Genomic DNA, 21,573 nt, shown 5'->3' on the forward strand with positions numbered 1-21,573 from the left:
TCTTGAGGAAAAAGAAATGTGTGCCTTTGTCTTTGACCATAAAGGTGTGCCATCTATATGTGTATAGAAAAGGCAAGTAATTTAAAGATTCTGTGTGTACATAGAACAGACAAGTTATTTCTTGGCCACTGAAATAAGGAAAGCCACTTGGACAATATTTAAAAAGCCATATATTTCTCAATAGTGATAGTTCCACAGACACAGAACTGATGTAATTCCTTACTTCTATCATTGTTTTTCTTAGCACCTTCGGTAGCCAGTCCTGAAATCTTCCCTTGTACACATTCTTTTTTTTTTTTTTTTTTGCTGATTCTTTCTTTCTTTCTTTCTTTCTTTCTTTCTTTCTTTCTTTCTTTCTTTCTTCATTCATTCATGAGAGACACAGAGAGAGAAGCAGGGAAGAGACACAGGCAGAGGGAGAAGCAGGCTCCTCATGGGGAGCCTGATGCAGGACTCGATCCCAGGACCCCAGGATCATGACCAGACCCAAGGCAGACGCTCAACCCTGAGTCACCCAGGTTCCCGCCTTGTACACATTCTTGACCACATACTAGATGGGGGTAGTTGCCAGCTATCCCATCAGGCCAGTCTTTCCTTCTGTGCAGCAGCGTATCTACTGAAGGCAGCCAACAGCTATCCACTGTCCTGTATGACTATCCTTTTTGAGAAATCTTGTGGTTTGGAACTCATCCCTTCTGGCCTGTAACTAGTCCCTGACCCTATGCCTTCACTGAGAAGCAGCCATCTACCCACCTTCCACAGTGTCTTGGTAAATCAGAATGACTCTCTGCTTTGGCTTCATGCACATATTACTGTCCCTTCTCATCCTGCCACCCTGAAGCAGCCAGTCCTGAAACTCAGCCAGGCTTCTGCCTCTCAGAGGCTGGCTCTCAATTCTTATAGTTTGGCTAAAAGACAGGTTACTCAGAATTAGGACACTGCCAAGAACTTAAGTATCACATTGTTCCAGAAAATCTGTATTTCTGGAGTTGGCTCCTACTAAGCTTGAAGCTCAAAGTCACTAAGCCCTTTGGACATCTGTATTAGTTGGCTCAGGCTGCCATAAAAAATACCATAGACTGGGTGGCTTATACAACAGAAATTAATTTTCTCATAGTTCTGGAGGCTGGAAAGTCCAAGATTAAGGTTCCAGCGGGTTTGATTTCTGTTGAGGGTTTTTTTCCTGGCTTGTGGACAGCCACTTTCTCACAAAGTCTTCACATAGTCTTTCCTCTGAATGTCCCCAGGGAGAGAATGAGCTTTCTGGTGTCTCTTCCTATAAGGGCACTAATGTCATTGGACCAGGACCCTCGGTAATGACCTCACTTAATTACTTCCTTAGGGACCCATCTCCATACAGAGCCACGGTGGGGGTTAGAGCTTCAACACAGAAATATGGGGGGACACAGATATTCAGTGCATAACAACATCCTGAAATAAAAATGTGCGGGGCCACAGAAAGAACTCCACCAGTTCTGGCCTTACTAATTTCCAATTCACTTCCCCTTCCTCATTGGTCTGCTCCCCAAACTCCAGTGCTTCTTGGTACCAAATCTGCAAGGCTTATGATAACAGATGCAAACTATTTACATTTACTTATTTCTTCTTAGAAAGTACACAGAATTTGTTTTCAGTTTCTAATTATTACAGTGTTAACCAAATAGTTGCTAATAACATAAAAATGCGTTGATTAGTTAGATTGAGATATCTAATAGTCTTAATATCACAATAACACATAAACCAAAAATCACTAAAATTCTTTCTGCTCTCCTTTCACTGCCATATTCAACAATTTGATATTAACTCAGGTTTATTCTGAGATATTAAAAGAGTTGTAGTTTCTATATTTTAGGATGGCATTGATAAATCCTTTAACAATGAAAAAATATTCTTAGCAAAATGGCAATTTCATGAATAATTACCACTACCTGAAACTCTAAAACATAAGAAATCTTGAATTAAAATAATGAAAAACACTTTACACTGTATACTCTTTAATTTTTCATTTTGTTTGAGAGATACATGATTATACTACATGAAAAGAAATACATGCCCTGCACAAATTTTTACCTATAATTTCTTACCAATAAGAATTTTAAATATCAGTGGTGTTTGAAAGGGTAATACGTGCACATAGTAATGATTTGAAATGCAAAATGATTGTGAAAATCATTCTCCTTTCGTATTCTTGGTCTCCAGCAATTCACTAATTCTCCTCTTTAAGGATAAGTACTATTAATAGTTTCTTGTATATCCTTCTAAATTTTCTACGCACTTTAAAGCATATATACGTTCTTCCAAATCATTTCAGTGGTAGTTTATGTTTGTAAATATATACATGCCTACACATACATATATTGTGTGACACTTCTGCACTTTGCTTTTTTCTCTAAGTCATGGAGAATGATCTCATTCTGTTTAAAAATCCCATGGTATGCCATTCAATCATTTAGTTCATCTGTCCCTAACATAAACATTTTTATTGATAGATACTTAGGTTGTTTCCAATCTTTGGCAATATATGTCTTTATACATTAGTCCATTATGTGGGAGTGGACCTCCCATGACACATTTTTAAAAGTAGAAATGACGTTTTATGTTTTAGTATTACGTATTTCATATACGTTTTAGTTAAACGTATTTTAGTTATACATTTTATATTTTAATAGATAACACCAGAAATGCTTAAGAGTACATTTTATCCATAGCCTAAGAAAACTTTTTGATTTATCTAACTTGATCTTTTAAAATCTTTTCAAGCCACATGAGTGGAAATAATATATCATTATAGTTTTAATTTGTATTTCTCTTACTTGAAGTAAGATTACATATTGTTCCTTGTTTAATAGCCACTTGTGATTCCTTTCTTCAAAATATTTTTTTATTTTGAAATAGGTTGTTTTTTAATTTTATTTATTTATTTGAGAGAGAGAGAGAGAGAGAGAGAGAGATGGAGAGGGAGAGGGAGAAGCAGGCTCCATGCAGGGAGCCTGACGTGGGACTCGATTCCGGGTCTCCAGGATCATGCCCTGGGCCAAAAGAAGGTGCCAAACCGCTGAGCCACCCAGGGATCCCCTAAAATAGGTTTCAATTTAGAGAAAAGTTGGCTGTCATGTATGCTGCAAATATTTTTCTAGGTTTTCATTTCCTTTTTCTTAATTTTTGATGTTTAAATGCCATGCATTTTCAATATATGCAAATTTTAACATGCAGTTTTATCGATATTTTCTTTTATGGTTTCTGGGTTTTGTATTATTATTTTTTTAAAGGGAGAGAGAGAGTGATAGTGCATGAATGAGGAGGAGGAACAGAAAGGAAGAAGCAGAGGGAGGGAGAAGGAGGAGGAAAGAATCTCAAGTTGACTGTGCCCTGAGTACAGAGCCCAAAGTGGGGCTTGACCTCACTACCCTGAGATCATAACCTGAGCTGAAACCAAGAGTTAGATGCTTAACCGACTGAGCCACCCACAAGCCCCAGGGGTTTGTATTATTCTTAGTAAAAATATTTCCAATTCCAGGATTACAAAGTAATTTTCTCTAGTTTTCTTCCAGTGTATTTTATATTTATGATAGAAGAAATTAGCTTAATCCACATAATGTACTTCATATCCTATGGAAAATAAAAGACTTTTGCAATAGCATTATATATCAGTGGGACAAATATAAAAAATAGTGTTAAAATAAATTGGTAGTCATCTGTATTGAAAAGAAGTCAGACTCCTATTTACTTTTTATAACAATAAATACAAGGATTGAAATATGATCTTAATTTTCAACTTAACATTTGGAAACTTGGAAATAGAAAAATAACCACCATTGCAAAAAAAAAAAAAAAAACCACCTAGCATTGCTTTACTTTCCATTTTATTTGCATTTATTTATTTAAAATAAATACTATTATACATAATTAAAATTTTATATCTTGATGATCATCATAAGCATTCTTTACATGTTAACACATCGTCATATAACGTTAATTTTTAGCTACATAATATCTTATAAGTCTTATTTTTTAAAGCTGTATACACATTAGGAGTACTCAATAATTTCCAAATTATACAATCAGTTTTATTAGATTTTATCTGATGCTAAAAAAATAGCTTTAAAAATTTCTCCAAGATAATCTCTAATTATTGAGAACCAGAAAAGTAAAAACAGAGAATAGTAAACACTGCTTACAAGAGCACACTAGTGTAAAGTTTTGGGGATCAGCTGTGTTTTGAATGCATTTTGGAGGAATCTGATAAGTTACTTAAAGAATCACCAATTTAAAGAAAAAAAAAAAAAGAAGAAGAACCAGGAGGAAAAATAAAGTCCGAGCTGAGCTCAAAGACTAAAACTTTATAAATAGCAAACCCATAAATGGTAAATCATATGCTATTTATATTTTACTACAATTAAAAATGTTTAAAGAGTTTTTACTCTTTAACACTTATGTAATACTTATTTTTTGCAAATTCTAGATGTTCCAAATTCTTCTAATTTTCTATTTTTTTCTAGAGCAATCTAAAAGTGCTATGGATTCTCTCTGCAAGTTATTAACTAAAATGATGCTTGCTTTTTAAAGTAGCTGTGGAAATTGGTAATGAACCAATTAAAAAGTGTTTTTTTATCTTCTTTGCCTTCAGCAGAAACCTCTCATTTGAACAATAATCCAAGCAGATTAAATGAAAATATCTCTATAGCCCTCTAGCTAGTCACACCAACAATGTAATCTTAACCCATCAAACTCCATTAGAAATAGCCAAAAAAACATTTAGAATTATTATTTTTTAATATTATGTTTCAGCCTCAGAGCTGTATCAGTTGAAGTGAGAACAACATTTTGAGCTGTTTTCACATTACACCTACCGGGTTTCTATGAAGTATTAAAAAACAAGAAAAGATCCTGAAAATAATGGTTAGCATTGAAATAATGGATACACATAAAGAAATCTGTCTCCTTATTCAAAGGCAAAACATCACACATAAACTTAAGAAGACATATATTTAGTTTTGCATTTGTGGTTGGGTCTTCAATACATTTTCAAGTTGGATTATTTGCAATTTAGTGAATCTCAAGTCTATAAAAGGCAATCTGGATGCTGCTGGGGGGAATGTCCACCTCCCATCCCCATCAGTTAGCCATAACTAACTTTATGTTTTGATGACTTGTCCTTAAAATTCTTGTCATACAAAGGGTAGAATAGGAAGCATGATATGTGTGGTCTGCTGATTATAATAATGCCTCTTATCCAGCTGTAGCCTATGATACCACAATTAGAGAAACATTTCATGATTCTTCTGCCGTGTGTTGCAAAATTGCTAAATTTTGTGAGACATTCAGACAGTCAGAGTCATAGAATGTCAGCATTGGGAGGTCTTTAGAGGAGTGTCTGCACAGTAGTTAAAGATGACAGATCTGCCTATGCTGACAAAGAGGACATCCCAAGTCATCTAGACCCTTTATACCTCCCACTCATAAATGGGTGAGCCAGCCTTTAAAAGAAGTGGTTAGAGATAATGACAAATTAAGTCCCCAAACATTCTCTGAGATATGGATAATGTCATCAAATAATAGACAAACTATTTTAATAAGCAAGCACAGCTTTATGAAGTATTTTTGAAAAGGATAAAAGAGAAAAATTACATATATATAGAAGTATAGTAATAATATATGCTATTAATTAGCATTTTCTATGAAATAGGTATCAATAACAGATTACTAGTTAATTTAATCTTGAACAAAAGTCTTTCTGAGCTAAATACTTTTAGTATGCTATTTTATAGATTGGAAAATTGAGGTGCATGAGAGAAAGAAATTTGCTAAAGATTACAACAGCTATGCCTAGTTTGACTTATGAACCTATATATTTTGATCAAACCCATATTTGATTTGATTTAAGATATTTATCTTAAGCTAGATGCTAGACGCTTCTCCAAAAAAACTGAATTTCAATTGCTGGCTTCAGTAGGAGTTAAGAGAGCTTTTCTGAATTTATTCTTGAAATGGCTGGGGTCCAAAGTCAATCCTGCAGTGCTTAGTATGTATTCCCCGTCTTTTCCAGGATCGGACAATGTTAGACCAGCTGCTGTGAACTGCTACTTTATTAATTAGTTACCTAGACTCCCTTTGTTTTCAACTGAGTGATGTATTTGAGCATCTGTGCAATATTGTTATTTTTCTGAATTATTGATGAAGTGACTAGGACAGGATGCAAGCAAATTACTTGTTGCCAATGTTTCAAATAAAGCCTGGATCCCCAAGGGGATAAATGGTGCTTTCCAGAGGCAAATGTTCCTAGGTGAATGTCTAAGCACTAGCAATGGGTAGACTCCTCTGTGGCTGTCATGGCAAAGGAAGGTCCTAAATCTGGAGAATGTGCTTTTTTGTCTAGACTCTTCCCAGCTGATAAACATTCCCCATTCCTGTCCCCAATCATTACTTAACTACCATGCATTAATGGTCCTCTCCATTTTGTTTTTCTAGAATTTTCTATCTTTGTTCTGCCCATATTTCTGCTTCTCATATTTTTCTTGCTCATTCCTATTGAATGGAGTCGATCTCCTGGATGGCCCCTCTCCCATTGTCTAATCTCTAACCACACTTACCCCCAGTCCCAAGGAGCCAGTGCTAAGGGAATGTGATGTGTCAATACACAAGAGAAATAAAGAGGCTTGTGAACATGCAGTTCCTAAAGGCACAATGAAAAGAAATGTAGCAATGTTGGTGAATCTGCTCAATTTACTTCTGGCCACTAGACAGTTTGGGGAATAGTCAATCATCTAGGAGGGCTGCTAAGAAAAACTCAGGTGTTCAGAGGTATTTCTCAGAGAATCATCTAGATATAACAAAGCAGATATCACAAAACAATATTATCTCTCTGTTCAGGAATCCTTGAGACCTTGTTTGTTACATTAAATTAGTGAACCAAATCAGGTGGCTTTACTTATGTCCAGCATCTATCCCGTCACTACCTTCCCTTCATGCATCAGATATCAAGACACTCACAACTTGTTTTGTCTTAATAGTAATAATAATAATAATAGTCAAAGTAATTCAGTTCATTTTTTCACTAGATTCAGACAGTTAATGGATGCATTCTGTTCTGTTCTATGAGGTTATACACTTGAAAGACAACGGGGTTGGTATTTATAAATCAATCATCATGAGTAATAACTAACTCTCTTCCACTGTTAAAAAGCCTTTTATAACTGTTATTAATCAAGTCTCTCTAAAGAGCATGAAATATTATTTGGGACTACAATTAAAACATTACTATTTGAAAGTGAGAACAAAAAAGAAGCTGGAAGATTTGCTAATATAATTCTGGAAAGTCCAATCAAAATAAAATGCACTACTTTTTTGTTTTAATCTCTCTTATTGGGGACTTAAAGTGAAAAAAAAAAACCCAAATGATTATAGACCAAATTTAGAGAATTACTCTAAATTTAAATTTAACCAAATTTAGCCAAAGAGTGATGGCTGTTTTTTTCTTGGGAGGGAAATGAGTGGATTAGAGACAGGGAAAGAAGGAAAACATATTTTACTTCTGTCTTTTGACTTTTCTAATGCCACACACTGATTTCTCGACCTTAAATACTGATTACCTAATGAACATTTTATATTTTATTAGTTACCATATGGCAAATGAAATAAAATAGATCTAAAATTCAACACCTTACATTTAATCAGTTCTATATGTCAATTATATAAAAAAAAACTAGAAAAAGAAAACAGAGATGTGTGAATAAAAGTGTTTTTATACTCTGAGAAAATATTCTAAACAGTTTTTTTTAATTAAACATCTAATTAGAAAATCATGTAGAAGGGAAGGAGGGCAAATCCTTCATACACTCAAGGTGAGTAATGCATGTTGATCATTATCTTTTTAATTTATGTCAACTTTGATTCCTAATCTCATGCACAACTGCCTGCAATTCTACACACAATTTTAATTACAAACCAGCATCTTCCATACTTAAATCTGGGGCCAGAATTATCTGGATATTGTCATCCTTTCTCTTCCTCATTATTTAAAGTATCACTTACCATCCCCACCTTTTCTCTCATTGTAGTTATATGTACTCATGATGGGTTCATGAAAAAATTAACATTATAAGTGATGGCCACAGGAATTAAAAATCAAATCCTCATGCTTAAATCTACTTTTTTGAAACATTTAAAAGATCACCTTAGCAGCCTAATAATGAAAAAGAACCAATTAGAGTATTCATATAGCAAGAAAATGAAGGTAGTGTGATATGCAAAGAACACAGCTTAGTGGTGCCATTAATGGAAATAGCTTTATGAGATGCACAGAGTACTAGTTTTTTTAATGCCTGGAATATTTGTATTCTGAAGTATCTTTTAAATAAAAAGATAAATGAATGTTCTCAGATTCTGTTACCAGTGAACCAGAAAATAAGATGGTATTTCCAATTCATTTTGTGCATTATTTGTATGGATGATTGAAGCTTTTGAAGATTAAAATGCTTAACAAACATTCGGTTTTTATAATTTATAAATAAATGGCCAAATATTTACATTTTTAACTATAAACTTAAGTGTATTCATAATACAATGTGTATATTTAAATACAAAATGGGTCACAATAAATTATGTAGATGTCTTTTTAAAAACTATTTTCTGTTTTGAAATGGTGTTGATCTTAGCAGTAACACAAGACATCTTTGAGGTCACTTCAGTCGTAAAGAAATTTGTATCTATAAAGAAAAAGAGAAGAGGGATGGAGGCTAGATTTTAAGGAGGCATGTGAAATGGAAAAACAGTGTGGTAGGAATGGAGATTGTGGTTTCAAATATCCACTTTCACATTTCACTTTCTTTTCCCTAAATCCAATGTAAAAACAAGTTCAAGACAAATCTGTAGACACAGTCGAAGAGAACTGACAGTCAATAGAATATTCATTTCCGTTTCCCAGACACTCATGTGTCCCTACTTAAAAATCCCAGTCTCCAGTCTATTTATAATAGACTGCAGTCAACTTGATTTAATCTCACTTGTGATTTCTACTTTTCTCCCAAGCCATTCATGGTTAGTAACATTTCAAGCTTTCTAATGTGATGAGCACTTGTCAGATGAGTCCATCTGCCTATCACACCTAGTCAATCACAGAAGAGATCCATCAAAAATCTGTTCCCAAGTCCCCTTTTAAGCTGTTCTTAGCTTTACTCACCACATCCTAACGGATCCTTTTGCCTAGAAACCTTTGCAACCACAATGATTGAAGAACTCAACAATGTGCTTTGCACTGGCTCCTTCTCTGTCTTCACTGTACCCAGCCTGGTTAAGATACTGCAGGCCATACGGAAACACTCAAAGCCTGGCTGCTAATGGCCTTCTTTGCATCCACTTCCCTCACCTTACCCCACCCTCCACTGCCAGCACAGGCCAGATCTGCTCTCTATTCAAAAACCCCTGATACCTGCTGGACATCATGCACATTTATAATGCTCAAGGTATTTTACATCACTCTTCCCATCTCCCCTCACTGGACTTTAACTCCAACCCTCCATTCTGAATAAACAGATGTACTTGAAAGCTCTCCAGATATGTTCACTATAGGTTCAGCCCTGTCCCTTAATTCAGCATCCAAAATCTCCTGTTCTTGATTGGCCCAACAGGAATGGTCTCCTCTTTCTGCTCCACCAGCATTTACAGTGAGCCTCTTACACTTGGTCATATACTCCTTCCTCTTCCTGGATTCTAAGCTCTAAAATAGGACCTATAATGTATTCTTCTTTGCATACAGAGAAATATCACATACTGTGCCTTTCACACAGTAGGGACTCACACTGATTGAATAAATGAATGATAAAAGTGCAATCAGGATATTTATTTAGTTGAAAACTTTTACAGGAGATTTTGGCTTCATTTTGATGGAGCTCAGGTAAATGTCTAAATTATCTCAGCTGTACCTCTCTAAACAGGCTAATGGATTTATATATGCAAGTTCCATGCTAGTATATTTTAAGTAGAGAAAAAAAGTTTCTTTATATTAGTGTTTTCTTCAAAGAAGATAGAGATCATTCAAGACCCCAGACTTTTCACTTATTTTGAGGATCTTTTCAAAGGAAAGTGGCACTTTGAAGCAGTAAGGATGGTATAGGTATTTGGGTTTTTTTCCTACCAACTCAGCTAAGTAAAATCTTAGTCATATTGGCTGAATCACTGACATGACTTTTAAGGATAAAACAATTTGAGAAGGTGAATATCAAAGGTGCTCATATTTTTACCACTCTATGTATAGATTTTGAACAAATGTGATTAATAATTCACTTTTTAAAATTCAGTGGAACACATAACCTAAATGTCAGAAAATATGCCTAATGTCCATATTATAAAAAAACATGGTTATAACATACTTTAAAGTTGCTAAGACACACAATGTAATTCATGGTGTCAGGGGCAATCTTTCAATTTTACCTTTTTCTTTTTTCTCTCAATCCTTCAACACATTAACCCAATGGTTATTAAATGCCATGTAATATACTAGCACAGAAATACACAGAACTCAAAAGACGTGGTCCTTGTTGTATGAATTTTGTTTATGGTTAGTCCCATAAAAAAAGGTTTTATATACTTATTTGATAGAAAGAGGGAAAGGAAAGGGTAGATGGGGAGGGAGAGGGACAAGCGGAATCCATGCAGAGCACAGAGCCCAACCCGGGGCCTTGATCTCACAAGCCTGAGATGAGGACCTGGGCTGAAACCAAGAGTCAGATGCTTAACCAGCTGAGCCACCCAGGTGCCCCATATTAAGTCCTTTCTTTACATAAAATTTAGTAGTTTCAGAACTGAAGCCATTGGCATTAAAACCACCTCTTCTGCTTGAGTTTATAATTTTGGCTGACAGCATCATTTCTCTGTTTGAAGCCACAGAACTGCCAGGGCCCTCCATATGTGTCACACAAATTATTGCAATATTCTTCCAATTATATGTACTAACCCTAGTCTTTTCATACTTGAAAGCATTACACAAATGTCTGGATTCAGTTTCTTAAACTCATCACTTAGCTAGTTAAGGACTAATGACTCAAACTGACTCTTGAGGCAGTATATAAGATTGTCTCAATCTACTTTTCTCATCTTATTATGACTTTTTTTTTTTTTTGTAAACCTACCTCCAGCTTCACTCAAACTCAATTATTTGCTATCCAAATATACCTTACCCTTTTCTCCTGTGTATCTACTCTAGAAATGACTCTTCCTTCTCTATACAACCACAGAAATTGAAATGTCCTTCAAGAAAGATCTTCAACAATAATTTCTCTATAAAGTCTTATAGGATTTTCACAGATGTCTGAGCTTTATAATCCCTGGAAATCCATACTTCATGATTTGTATTTTTTTTTACATTTTTGTAAATTTAAATCCAATTTGCCAACATATAACACCCAGTGCTCATCCCATCAAGTGCCCTCCTCATTGCCTGTCACCCAGTTACCCCATCCCCCCCACCCACCTTCCCTTCCATGCAACCTTTTGTTTGCTTCCCAGAGTTAGGAGTCTCTCCTGGTTTATCTCTCTCTCTGATTTTTCCCACTCAGTTTCCCTCCTTTCCCTTATAATCCCTTTCGCTATTTCTTATATTCCACATATGAGTAGAACCATATGATGACTGTCCTTCTCCAATTGACCTATTTCACTCAGTATAATACCCTCCAGTTCCATCCACATCGAAGCAAATGGTGGGTGTTCGTCTCTTTTGATGGCTGAGTAATATTCCATTGTGTGTATATGTATATATGTGTACATATATGTACATATATGCATACACATATGTATGTATATATATGTATACACACACTTTATATATATATATATATATATGACATCTTCTTTATCCATTCATTTGTATTTTCTAAGGAACTCTCACATTTTGCTTCATTCTAATATCAAGTAAGCTACATAATCCCAAGGCAGAGGTAGCTTTGTCATTCATTGCTCAGAGTAGGTACTCAAAAACTACTATTAGCTTATTGATATTTACCATTACAAATCTTATTCTGAATCCTACATATCTGCTAAGTCTCAGATTAAAATAGGAGCAGTAGTGATCCACATTACTCCCCAACCATTTGGAAGACCAATTAATAAAACTCAGTGAAGAAGGGGGACTCTGGTCTATGGTGCTTTAGGCATGGGCACTTTGTGGACTTCCTCCCACCTCTGGATTTCTTTTAACTTAATTCTTTACTTATGCTTCCATTTTTAAGTTTTTCTTTCAGAATACAGGGATATTCTTTGGCTTTTTGCTTATCGCTGGTAGTAGCACTCAAGGATTACCTTTATCTCACTTCTGGGATGTGGTATAAAGAACAATAATTGCCTTTCTAGGGTATTGCTAATCTTGAAACTAACCCCCAAAAGTTGTGCAGAAAAATAAAACCAAAAGATTCCAAACTGAATCTATTTATTTTTAAAATTCAAATGAGTTGCCAGTCAATGTAGGTAGCATTAAAGAGATGGGGGGAGAACCCAAGTAATTAAAGCTAATATACAGGACGTGGTTTGTGTCTATATATTCAAATCAATCAATTATATACATTAAAAGAAAAGAAAAATACCACAACAGCTTCCTTAAGCATATTTTTTGCTTTTTCTAGGTCCCTTCCCATTTACGAAGTCTTACCATGTTCCCAAAAATGAATTAAAGCATACAAGAAAAAAGAAGGAAAAAAAGTAGAAGGAAAACAGATGAATCTAAGCTGAAGATATTGAAACTACAATTTTTTTCTGCTGAAAATTTTTTCCAATAGCTATACTCTTTCTTAGGTTTTATTTACATCCATGACTTTGTGATAGAAGACAATGATTTTCTCAATAAATGTCCTTCCTGAATGTAAAGTAAATTAAAAATAATAGCTGTAGTGAAACTGTAGATTATTTAGGGTGAATGGGTAGAAAACCACTTACCCCCAGTTGCCACAGTGATTTCACGTAGGAAATGGCCATAAAATGGAAAATCAAAGGACAGATTCACTCTCTGCAAGGAACAACAACCAGAAAAGAAAATCAATAATGTGCATAACAGTAAATGTAAAATGAAAAGCTTTCCACTTAAAAAAATAATGATGCTTCTACTTGCACCATTGTTATTGCAGTTGCCTATTCAAACCTGAATCCTGGATGGTAATAAAGGATTTCTTGTTTTCTGGCAATTAAGTGTTTGAAGTATGTGAGAAGAAAAAAGTTGCACTGTTATGGTCTGTTGGTCTGTTCTTTGCTTACAAAAGGAAATCTGGAAGTTTCCACTCTGATTCAAGCTACTGTCTCTAACATCACTATTGCCTTTCAGTTGTCCACTGAGAATCAGTTCAGTCATCATGGTGACCCATTTATTTTATAGTTCCTTTTAGCTTGATTAGTTTTCTCCAAAATAGTAGAGCATGTTATCTGTCAAGTTTGCTGGATAGAACATCAAAAAAAAAATTTTATGCAATTATACATTTTTTTTTTGTCTTCTGTACATACCATAATGAAAGGCAGTTTCATGGAACAAGATACTTTGTACCGTGATCTAGACCTGCAGATATTTTTATTTTTGGTGTGATGAGTTCTCCAGATTTAGTATATTATGTTCACTTCCAAAAGCAGAGTTGAAGAATAAAAAATGCCGATTACTGGAGAAATACTTTTCCTTTGCATAGAAGAAAACTATGGAGAATTAAGAAGAAAGCTCATAAATTTCACCCCTCTTTTTTCTAGAAAAGGGGACTGCAGCTTTTTAATTTTATTTATATTTATTTTAATTCATTATATATTTATATTATTTATAAAATATATATTACTTATGCTTTTATGTATATTTATACATTAAATATATAATTTATACAATAAATATATATAATATACATAGTAAAATAAAAACAAAAGACATCAAAGCAAAACAAAAATCCTAGATTTTTCATAGTGAAGCAATATGAACCAGATATATTATTAGTCTAGAAGCAAGGAAAACAGTAAGTTATAACAAAGATGACCAACTGAAATAAAGGATCCTGAGGGAAACCAATTAGCTAGATTAGAGCCCCACAACACATACAAAATACCTACAGCAAAAGGGTTTTTTTTTTTTGTTAAAATTCAACAATCTCTATATTATAGCTCTCCCAATATACAAACTTAAAAAACTAAAGAAGTATACCTAGATTGAATTTTGCTCATTCCAATTTTGCAAATGATTGCTTTTTTTATATCCATCAGAGATTTCTACTGACTTATTTGGCATGAATTTAATGATTCAAAATTTACAGTAGCTTTCAATTAGTTTTGTGTTCCCTCCTTTTCAATGAAAGCTATATTTTCAGAAAGCGCTTATCACTATTTTTATTTTTTGCTGATTAATGGAAACAATAAAACCCTTTTCACTGCATTAACTGAAATGAGTGGTAACTAATAACCCTAAAATAAAAGGTTTGATGGCAAAATCACATATCTCACAAAATACATCAAAAGTAATTTTATAAAGGCCCTTGCTGTGTTGTGTTGCTATTCATCATTCTAATTTGTTTCCATATTCATGAGCAAATTGGTAAAATTTACCACCCTTTGGCATGCCAACTTCCAGAGTAGTTCAGTTGAAACATATATCACTAACAAACTTTATCAATTACTATCACAGATAAACCAGAAGAATATGACATTAGTTTCTCAGTCACCAAAAAAATTCAATATTTTTAGAAGACTGAGACACATAAATACATAAGTTAAAGACTTTTTTGAGACTTAAATAAGTTCTCAAAGAAAATTATTAGGAAGAGCAATATCAACAATTGAAAGGTTTTCCTGTGTAAATGACCAGTTTACCTTAGTTACCACCATGAACTGATTCATTGACACTCATAAGGAATAGCACAGAAATTTGGAAAGATGCTACCTTCTCATAACTCATGGAATTCACCCATTTTTCTGTGGGTAAGAGTTCCCAAATGTAGGTCTCTAATAACTTCTTCATAGTGTCTTGGCTCTATTTTCCCTAGAATTCCTTCTCCATACTATCTAGCATATCACCACCCCCCTACCCCCCCCACACACATACACACACACTTCAAATCATTCAATCTAGATTCCACGGTCTCTGGAATCATATTAAAATAGTTGCCATGAGTTCTAAGGCCCAACACTGACTGGCCTTTGGTACCTCACAGTTTTCCCTTCCCATGTCCTGTCCTAGCCAGTCTTATAGATCATCTTTTATTTCCTTGTAATTGCCACCATTAAGCCTTGGCTCTGGTACTGCTACATCATATCTTTTCTGTCACAGTCTCTAATCTTGGTTGGTCATGGCTTCCATATTCTCTCAGCCTTGGTTTACTTTGGTTGATACTCCAAACATCACTTATGACATAAAGATTTAGGGGCATAAGATTCAGATAATAACTGTATCAAATTGAAATTAACTCAGCATCAGAATGATTAAGAATGGCCCAAGAGGAAATCTAGAATTGGAACCCAGGTTTTATGGACAACAAAGGTAATGGTCTTAATTACTGAGATTAAAACAAAGCGATGAAAAGAGTAATACAGAAAGGCATAGTTTTGAAAATTATCATCCTTCCTTAAAACACATTCACACGACCAAAAAATATCAAAACAAAAACAAACATAAAAAGCACTAGAATTGCATGACATGCTTTGAAGGTAAATGGTTATATATTCAATATAATTACTCCTGGATAATTGGATCCTTATTTTGTCTCAGTACGGTATATAAAACAGGCATGGGGGGAGCTAAAGAAAAGTTTTATTTGTTCATTCATCCAGTTGACAATCATTTACTTAATACCTCATATGTGCCAGGCCCGAAGTCAGAGGCTGAGGATAAAACAGTCAAGAAGTCCTACCCAGTTCTCTGCACCTCAGTGGCTCAGTAGGTTAAATGTCTGCCTTTGGTTTAGGTCATGATCCCAGGATCCTCAGATCTAGTCCGGATTCCAGCTCCCTGCTCCAGTGGGAGTCAGCTTCTCCCTCCACTCCTACCCCCTGTTCCTGATCTCTCTTCCAAATAAATAAATAAAATCTTTAAAACTAACAAACAAAGAAGTCCTACCCAGTTCCTTCATTCAAGGAGTTCCCAAAGTGGTGCAAGGAAATGTCACATAGGGATAAATAATAGGACTAGGTAGAGGCAGAGTAGGGACCAAGAGAGGCCACCTAACTGAGCATATAGCACTAATACTGATTCTTTTAAAGGAACAACCGGAATTTAGCCAGATGGGACCTTAAGTCATGAGAGCACAAGTGATGGGTCAAAATATAGGTAGAAAGCAAAACCGAGAAGGACTTTGTGATTATTGGAAGGACACTTAAATTGGGAGAGAGGAAGGATCTAGAAAACAGGACAGTTTTCTTGCTGGGTGACTGGTAGACCACAGTGCCATCAACTGAGAAAAAGAGTATAAGACAAAGAGCTATTATGAGTAAGTGTGAAAAAACTAATTACTTAAGTATTCTTTAACTACAAAACAAAAAAAAAATAAATAAGGACGAACTTGAATTGTATATGCACTATGGGACTCTTCTGCAACCTGAAAGGCTAACAGAACCCTAGACTTTGTCACAAAAAGCCATGGTAAACAAAAGCTAACATAATATTGAAACAATGGTGTAATTACCATACTTTGTACATTATCTTGTCTGGGATCTCATCTCTTAAGCAGTATTTCATGTAAAAGGAGAAAAGGTTCAGGAAACTTGTCATGTGATTACTAATTAATAGTCTGGGAAAAATACAAAATAAAAGCTCAGAAGTGAAATTTTCAAGAGAATGCATGACATAAATAAAATCAACTGACTTTGCTCATTCCTTTATGCTCTGTGGAAAGGAGTGAATTATTTGAAAGGAGAAATGGTAATTTTAAGACAAGCAAGCAACATATGACTTCTTCATATGGGGGAGGATAAACTTATGAAACATTCTTTAACGAGTTTGTAGAAGGATATAAATAGATTCCAGGTGGTCTGGTGCAAATTTATGGCAGATACAGCCATATATGACTGTGACCTTTAAAACCACATCACATTCTCCCACAACATGCCCCATGAAATTACTGCTGGGAACAAACTATCAGACTCAATCAAGGCTATCCTCCCAGATTTCTTTCTTTTTTTTAAAAAAAATTTTATTTATTCATTAGACAGAGAGAGAGAGAGAGAGAGAGAGAGGCAGAGACATAGGTAGAGCCAGAAGCAGGCTCCCCATAGGGAGCCTGATGCAGCACTCAATCCTAGGACCCCAGGGTCACAACCTGAGCCAAAGGCACATGCTCAACCACTGAGCCACCCAGGTGCCCTGATCCTCCCAGATTTCTAAGTGTGTCTGCACCTCTTATTGCTTCTTCTACATATTTTTCTTATGCCTACTGCTATCTGTTTCAGACTAGTTATTATGATCTTTGCTAATTCTTTTTTAATAACACAGGAATTGTAATCCTAAGAAAACACTATTCCAGTTTAACTTGTTTGCCTATTTCTCAGTGGTATTATAATGATAAATTAATTTGCCAATGTCTGCAAGACATTGAAGACAGAAACTTCCTAATAAGAGGTAAGTATATGGAGTGGGCACATTTATCATCCTAAAAGCCATTTTTAAAAATGTCATTAATAAAAACTGTGGTTTTGTTTTGTTTTGTTTTGTTTTGTTTTAAGACAACTTCTCATGTACAGCAATAAAGCTATACTTTCCTGGTTCCCCCAAGTCTTTATTTGTATAAGACATAATCCTGGGGAAAAGCTTGGCAAGAAAATTAGTAGTAACACAATTTTAAGTAATTGCTGATTCTATGAGCTCATGATAGCAGAAGGTCCAAAGAATTTAGGGGTATTCATTTATTTGAGAATGAATTCATGAATCAATCATTAATTTGTATCTAATGTATTTTAACATTCTATTTTTAATCATTCAAATAATCTTACGTTTGAGGGGCACACATTTGTTTCTTGAGGCTGTCAAGTAGGTGGGATATTATTATTATTATTATTATTATTAGCAAAATGAGATCTGTATTATTTTTCCCCAAAACATTTCAAAAAGTAAATCAAATAAATCTTGAGATATTTAATTTTCTGGTTGTTTACTTATGTCAAAGTTTAGCTTTGACAGGTATTGTAAAATTTAAGAAAAACATATATTTTGCTCTATTTATATGGATATTTATAGTGATACTGGCTTTCATCTGGAATACCTGAGTAAATGATCTCATTTCCAATAAGACTTATATCTCCAGTAAATAAAAATGATTAAATAATCATTCTTGTTAGGATAACTTTTTGCAGATAACTATGAATAAGCTTAGTTTCTTAATTGTGATATGATACATTCTTCCACAATGCACAAAACAATTAAGTAATTTTCTTGAACCTGGATAAAGTACACATAAAACTCATTCACCTATAAATGCTTCGAGTAGATTATTGGAGACTTACTGCTTTACTAAGCACAAAACACACATTTTATAATCTTCTTTTAATGGAGCTAGATAAAGCTTTATTTTTCCATTTGCAATGGTTCTTTCCTAATTTTTAATGACCTACCATGGTTTTGGAGTCAGAGAGACTTGAAACTATGTCCCAACTTTGGTGCTTAGTAGCTGTGCATGATTTCATGATTTAACTTTTTTAAGCCACAGTTTGCTCATCTATAGTCAAGACATTTCTTCAAAGATTTATTATAGGGATCAAATGGCCAAAGAACATGTGGACCTTCATTACCATTGTCTCAATGATGGTGAATATTACATTACACAAATGAAGTTGTCTAGCATAGCAACAGTTCCTTGAGTCTAGTTTCCTAAACAAAAATAGCTCCCTATTTGATTCCTAACAAATAGCTGGAACTGATGTGATATATGTTGTCTATACATGTTGATATATCAATGAAGGTAAACTGTTTTACTGAGAGAATCAATCACAATTAGATATTACATTTCTGAGCAATGTTATGATATTTTCATTTTTGTTATATTGAAATAATCATAACTACTATATTTACTGGTGTTAGAGAAATGGAATTATAATATATATACGTAATATATATATATTATGCTAAGTATTTTGCCTGTATTTAGCAAGTACAAATGTCAAAATTAGAAGATGGAAGCAAGATAAGGAACAGGATATTTGCATAATCAGAGAGTATCTTGCAAAAGATACTTGATCATTATAAAAGGGAACGCAAATATCTTTACAGTGAAAGAGCAAAATCTAGGAGATATCACCTGAAGCAGGTGATCAAAGTTAAAATCACCAGTAATAAGACATATGACACCATGTATCTCTTGATATGGTGCACAGTGAAGGACAAAAAAACATTTCTGTGATACCACAAAAAGTGATTTTTGCCAAAAACTGATACCCGTGCTAAAACATGAAGAAACAGTAGACAAACCCCGCATCAGAGACACCGTATGAAATAACTGGCCAATATTCTTCAAAAGTGTCAAGTTCATGAAAGACAAAGACTAAGGAGCTATCATAGATTGGAAGAGGCAAGGAGATTGAACAAATACATGCAATGTAGGTCCTAGATTGGATTCTGAATAAGAAACACAGATGGTTTGGGGACAGTTAACAAATATGACCAAGGCCTACAGATAAATTAAGAGAATAGGACCAGTGCTGATGTTTTGGTATCAATAATTGTACCATGAGTATATAGGATGTTAACATTTGGGGAAGTTAGGTGAAAGCTATATGGCAATTCTTTCAATATTTCTTGAAAGTTTTTTTAATAATCCTGAAACTATTAAAAAAAATCTTTACCAAAAAAACAAGTAATAAATTCAAACCACCAGAAGTCATACAGCCAGGATTTCAATCCACATATGTTTGACTTCAAAACTCTTGAGTTTTGACCACTGTATTATTCTATCCTCCTTCTTTTATACCAGGTGCTTCTTTTCCTACCTGTTATCTGACCTTCCATCATTGTGTTTTCTACCTGGGACCCTTAGTCAGTCATTCATGTTTTCGTTCTTAGTACACATAACAATTTCCTCTAAAATGTAATAATAATAAGACATAGTCAGAAGGCTCCTAGATGCATGAGGCCAAAGCCATACCAAAAGAAAATCTGAAAAACACAATAGTATTCTTAGATGAAACTTGCAATCACAGGGCCTGGACTGACGGAGCTGTGCTGGTAGTGAGCATGCGCCACTGACACCTGAGGGCCACACACAGGTCCCTTCTCACCAGACATGTGCACAACCTGAATTCCTTTTTTTTTTTTTTTCCCCACAGTTGGGGTGTAGATGCTTCCCTAGTAGATTTTGTACCCTCCAAGGACAGATCCAGGGGCCTATTTTCTAAACTTATGGACATTTTTTTTAATTCTCTATGGTAATTGCCTGTCACTGGTTTATTCACCTAGTTCACTGAAATCGATCCCCTCACAAAAGTAACATAAACTGAGACAGTAGAGTGATGTAAAAGTAAGTATATACACATGTATGTATGTAGATGTAGAAATAGAAAAATTTAAATGGACAGGTTTTCCCAATAAGCAACTCTTAAAGAGAGAAAATGGGCAATGGAGAGGCATATACATGTAGGCAGCAGTGATACAAACTTCTTCTGGTATCCCCTAAGGTAAAATCCTGCTTCTAGGCCATAAACGAGCTAAGTGTATTCCAAAAATAAAATAGCAGCAGTGGGCAGTATAACTTACAACATTTTTACAATGTAGAATTTTTGTTTTTGTAAAAATGCAATGTTAACCAACTCACATGCTGGAAGAAGTGGACAGGGCATGGTTGTTAATCCAGCAACTAGAAATACTAGATACTTAATTAAAAGATCAAAATGTTCATGGAAAGGGACTAATCAATATGTAAATATACAGACCAGAGACTGGCTATTCCTTTTAGAAATAAATCCCATCAATTGAATTGATTTTCTGAGTTCGAAATTCTAACTGCTTCAGCACTTTTTTCATAAGAGAACTAAGAACTTAATTAACCCTGCATATTGAATGACACTCTGCATGGGACTACTCCTATTGTAGGAAACGAAATGTAAACATGGTGCATTTATCTGATACTTGTTCAAATGAACTAGAGATTAAGTGCACTATCACCGTGTCTTTTGACCTCTTGCATTTCATGGTTCTCAGCAAACATTTGGCTTGTGGTTGCTTCCTACATCTGCACTTTTTGAGAATTATTCAAAGTAGTTTGTGTGAATATTTACCATCCAGGCAGGGTGTACAGCAACGCTATTCAGGGGCACAGAGAAGAATAACAGGATGTTATAAAGAAGCCCTTGGAGGGTAGGTGGGAGGAGAGTGAGAACCAGAAACTACTGGATTTTTCACACTATTCTAGAAGCAAGACAACGGGTCCCTCCAGGCATCGCAAAATGAAGTGTACATGAGAATCACCTGGGGTTCTTGTTAAAATTCAGATTCTGATTCTGTAGGTCTGTGGAGAAAGGAGCTGAAATTCTGCATTTCTAACATGCTCCCAGGGCTGCTGATACTGCCTCCAGGACCCCACTTTGAGCAGCAAGGCTCTAAGTCACATAATGGTCTTTGAAACACTAAAAACATTGCTGTAAGGAAACTTT

The 21,573-nt window shown here is 34.7% G+C and overlaps 1 protein-coding gene across 4 annotated transcripts in view; it reads right to left on the reverse strand.

Annotated features, from left to right (window-relative positions):
- PLXDC2 (plexin domain containing 2) overlaps positions 1–21,573 on the reverse strand; it is a 514,506-nt gene that overhangs the window by 202,789 nt on the left and 290,144 nt on the right. For all 4 annotated transcript variants that reach the window (XM_077896883.1, XM_077896880.1, XM_077896881.1 and 1 more), the window contains one exon: positions 12,922–12,991. In XM_077896883.1, the coding sequence (XP_077753009.1) occupies positions 12,922–12,991 (70 nt within the window). The remainder of the gene's footprint in view (positions 1–12,921; positions 12,992–21,573) is intronic.

This window comes from Canis aureus, chromosome 5, assembly GCF_053574225.1.
Source record: "Canis aureus isolate CA01 chromosome 5, VMU_Caureus_v.1.0, whole genome shotgun sequence".
Lineage (NCBI taxonomy): Eukaryota > Metazoa > Chordata > Mammalia > Carnivora > Canidae > Canis > Canis aureus.